Source organism: Nothoprocta perdicaria, unplaced genomic scaffold (assembly GCF_003342845.1).
Source record: "Nothoprocta perdicaria isolate Ctin4 unplaced genomic scaffold, notPer1 scaffold_491, whole genome shotgun sequence".
NCBI classification, from domain to species: domain Eukaryota; kingdom Metazoa; phylum Chordata; class Aves; order Tinamiformes; family Tinamidae; genus Nothoprocta; species Nothoprocta perdicaria.
In genome coordinates, this window is record NW_020455745.1 from 151,247 (window position 1) to 155,598 (window position 4,352).

General features: G+C 52.8%; 1 protein-coding gene across 1 annotated transcript; it reads left to right on the forward strand.

The window, feature by feature from the left end:
* The first annotated feature begins 964 nt into the window (after positions 1 to 964).
* Positions 965 to 4,114, forward strand: AQP2 (aquaporin 2). The gene is made up of 4 exons (XM_026047333.1): positions 965 to 1,365; positions 2,200 to 2,364; positions 3,061 to 3,141; positions 3,899 to 4,114. Exons 1-4 carry the CDS (start codon positions 1,006 to 1,008, stop codon positions 4,112 to 4,114), a joined length of 822 nt encoding a protein of 273 aa, XP_025903118.1. The 5' UTR covers positions 965 to 1,005.
* The last annotated feature ends 238 nt before the right edge of the window (positions 4,115 to 4,352 follow it).

Genomic DNA, 4,352 nt, shown 5'->3' on the forward strand with positions numbered 1-4,352 from the left:
GGAAGAACCATGCTCCAGAGAAGGAAGACTCATTCTTCTCTTGGGGATGAATGCCAAGAAGGAAGACGACGTTTCCGAGTGCCAAGTTGGCCATGGTTACGGCACAGCCGGTCCTCCAGTTGCGCACATCCTTGGTTCTCACTCACATTTTTCTCCTGCTAGTCATTTTTGGGGGCTCGTTCCCGTTCCTCTGGGTAGGAAATGTGTGCCTAGGCAGTGCATCTCTGGCACTCGGAGGAGTTCAGCTCTACTAAATCCTTTGGAGCTTTGTGCCTGCATGAGACTCTTCTGCATCCAGTTTTTCCTGGTTACTTGATCGTGGCCCAAACCCTCCTTTTCCACACCTCCTTACGCCAGCCTTGCTCATGCTCTCTGCAGGCCTTGTCTCATTCACAAAAACAGCCTTGGTGAGATGATTGAGACTGGTCACCAATGAACGGAGTGAGACCACAAAGTATGTTGCACTTTCGTTCCAACAAAAAGCCAAGAAATAAAGATTTCATTTTTTTCAGGGTTTATTAATGTTCAAGACTGAGTCAAAAGCATCAAAACTTAGTCACTGGCCTAGGCCAGACACAGTTATGTTCTGGACCTGCTTCCTCTCCTCTCCTTGAAGCAGGGGAGAGGAGCTGGAGAAAAGCAGAGCAAAAAGTGACTCTGAGAGCAGGACTCCTGTTAAGAAAGCTCTGCAGAAAAGGAACAGGGATTCGTGACGTTGCTCAAGGCTGATTTACAACCCCAAGGGTGGCAAACGCTGCATTCCCCGGTTTAATGGAGGGGGCAGGGTCTGAAGTTCCCTCATCTGGAACACAACAGAAGGAAAGCATCAGGTTTCCTGGGACCATGATCCCACCTCCATCAGCAGGAGCTCCTTTGGCATTCTGCATCCACATATATATGCCATCCCATGCTATCCTCTCGGGACACAGCAGCCACGGTAGCAATTGCCTGAAGACACAACAAGAAGAGCCAGTCCTCGCAACCGCCACCAACAGCTTCTCCAAGATGTGGGAACTCCGTTCGGTAGCCTTCACCCGGGCTGTCTTTGCAGAATTTCTGGCCACCTTGATCTTCGTCCTCTTTGGCCTGGGCTCCGCGCTGAACTGGCCCTCGGCTTCCCCGAGCATCCTTCAGATTGCCCTGGCTTTTGGCTTGGCCATCGGCACGCTGGTCCAAGCACTGGGGCACGTCAGCGGAGCCCACATCAACCCAGCGGTGACGGTGGCTTGTCTCATAGGCTCTCACGTCTCCTTCCTCCGCGCTGTCTTCTACATTGTGGCCCAGCTCCTGGGGGCTGTTGCTGGAGCTGCCATCCTGCATGAGATCACCCCACCGGATGCCCGAGAAGGCTTGGCCATTAACAAGGTAAGACCTCAGCCTGAGGACAGGCTGGTGAGGAGTAGGAAAGACTGGGTAGGGAGCTAGGCAAGGCTGAGGGATGTGGAGAAACGTGTTGTGGTCATCAAGGATCCCTTTTATTGCTTGGGTGGTGTATCTGGTGAAAGCCAACACTCGGGGGGGGGTTTGAGACCAGGCCAGGTCCATGTCAGGACGGACCCAACGGCAAGCAAGGCAGAGAGGGAGCAGTTTAGAAAGTGGCACAATCCCTCTCCATGGACCACGGCCAGGACCTGGCACTGCTGCCAAGGAGATTAGCAAGGCTGAAAAGGAATTGCGGATTAATTGGGAGAACAAGGCTATTTAGAGTGATAATAGCTGGGGTTGACGAAACTCAACGAAAAAACAAGGAGGAGTTGGAGGGGAGACTTCGAAAGCGCCCAGTCCGGTTGTTTTACAGCTTAAACCAAGGAAGAGGAGGGAAAAAAACAGTATGTAAACATTTTTCTACATACAGTATGTAAAAAAATATTTTTTTACATACAGTATGTAAACCTTTTTTCTCTCTTTTTTTTTCTCTGAAAGGCTTTAAAAAATAGTCTCTGAGAGGGGAAAAAAGGGTTGGGGAGAAAATGTGAAATATCCAGAGAAACATCACAAAAGCTTTTCCTGGCACGTTAATAAAAAGTTAACTGTTGCCCTCCTTTCCCTTTTCCCTGGGAAAAATATCCTCATCCTTAGCTGGCTGCTCGAAATCTCCCTTATTTCCTACATCCCTTTGGGCTCCTCCTGAGCTGTGTCCCCTGCTAACATCTCCAGCTGGGTCATCCTTGCCGTGGTTTGACTTTCCTTCCCATCCAGCTGCACAACGAGACCACAACGGGGCAGGCTGTGACCGTCGAGCTCTTCCTCACCCTCCAGCTGGTCCTGTGCATCTTCGCATCCACCGACGAGCGCCGGGAGGACAACCTGGGCTCTCCTGCCCTCTCCATCGGCCTCTCCGTCGCTGTGGGGCATCTCCTCGGGGTGTGTAGATGGGGTGAAAAGCCGGAAAGGAGCTATGAGCCTGAGCTCAGCTTGGGCTTGCCCCCTCCTTGAGTCCCTTTGGGAGCTCCTGAGGCAGGAACCCAGGGATCAGCTCCGTTCTATCCCCGGGTGGATGTGTACACAAGGAGGCACTTGCAATGGTGGTCATTATGCACCAATATCTGGGATAGATGGCCAGGAAAATCCTTCCCAAGGTTTTTTCCCAGGGAAGAGATGTATTAGGAGGATCAAAGCAGCTCCTGTTCCCACCAACTTCTCAGTACATGCCTTAGAACAGTATATTTTTACATCGCGTCTTCTGTCCTCAACAATCCGCAAGTCCATATGTCCATGGGTGTTGACCATAGTGGTGAGGAGCATCAGTTTGCTCCCAAAAGCGGCACTGGAGGAGGTCGTCCCAGCTGTCCCTGTCACCATGTAGGACACCTCGCTCAGCCCAAGGTGCTGGGAGGCCTTTGCCTGTGGCCGCTGCACCTTGCCCAGTGCTCATGTGCCCACGGAGAAGATGCACCAATAGAGGGGGCATCAATTTGGGTGCATTGACTTGGGTGCTGGAAGCTGCTGGCGTCCATCTTCCTGGAATGGCAGAAACCATGGGAAAAACATCAGCGCAGGGAACGCTTTAAAACGAGGCAAGAGCCTCGCACTAACAGCAAGCGGGTCCTGTCTCCGCAGATCCGTTACACTGGCTGCTCCATGAACCCCGCCAGGTCTTTCGCCCCTGCCGTGATAGTTGGAGACTTCAGCGATCACTGGGTAAGACTTCAGGTTGCGCCTCCTGCAACTGCAGGTCTGGGTGCCCCTTTGGGGAGCTGAGCCCCCGCCCGGGTTATTTATATTCCTCGAACGCTGGATTCCCGGCATTTCAGTGATGGAGGAGAGCGTAGATTAGCAGTTAGAGGTGGAGCCACTGGCTTCTTAATGGGCTTATCAAGGCAGGGAGAATTGCGAAATGGAGAGGGCGTGCCATTTGTTGACCATTATCTAGCAAAAGACGGAAAACCAATGGAGAGTTGAGCTCCTCTTCAGTACTGGGAAGCTTTCCTGCTTCCTATTGGATCTGGGCTCATATTTTCCACAAGCTTCTTTGGGGACGCTCCTGGACATTTCCATGGCAGGGAGCATGTTCAGAGTAGGAGCTGTCGGAGCTATCAGAGCTGGAGAACGTTCTCAGAGGTGTCGGGCCTGAGCTGATGGGCTCCTCACCACTATGACAATGCATAAAGGGGTAGGAGGACACACCTGTCATTAACGAAAATCGTATAGCCCTGACTCAAAACGCAGGAGGAAGAGACCAAAGATGTTGGTTAGACATATTCAGGCATGACAGCTATGGAGAGGAGGTCAAGTCCACAGTGATGGCCGAGGAGAGCAGGGCCAGCATCCGTATTTTGCTGCAAATGCACCCAGTGCAGGAAAGTCTTTACATAAGTCCCCCCCCAAATGCTGTTCAGAGGCCCTCCATCCTCCAAACAGGCCAGTCCTCACTCCCTTGATGCTTCTCTTTCTCCAGGTCTTCTGGGTGGGCCCCTTGGTGGGAGCTGGAGCAGCCTCCGTGATCTACAACTACATCCTCTTCCCACAAGCCAAAACCTTCTCGGAGAGGCTGGCCATCTTCAAAGGCTTCGAGCCGGAGGAGGACTGGGAGGAGCGAGAGGTCCGACGGAGGCAGTCCGTGGAGCTCCACTCCCCGCAGACCCTTCCGAGGGGGATGCCGGAGAAGGTCTAGGTTCCCCTTGTGTACACCTGAGTTGGTTGCCCTCCAAGAAGAGCCAAGAGGCCCCATGCAGAATTATTATGACAGCCCTTCTGTGGGTGTGGATGTTGCCACCCGATGCCTCATTGCTCTTGAACTTCACCTACCTGGCTCCCATCCCTGCTCACCGCCTGGATGTTGGCAAACACACGGAGAGCTTGCTCCGTGCCACAGGGATCTCACAAACTGCAAGCCTTGCTGACAGTCCGAA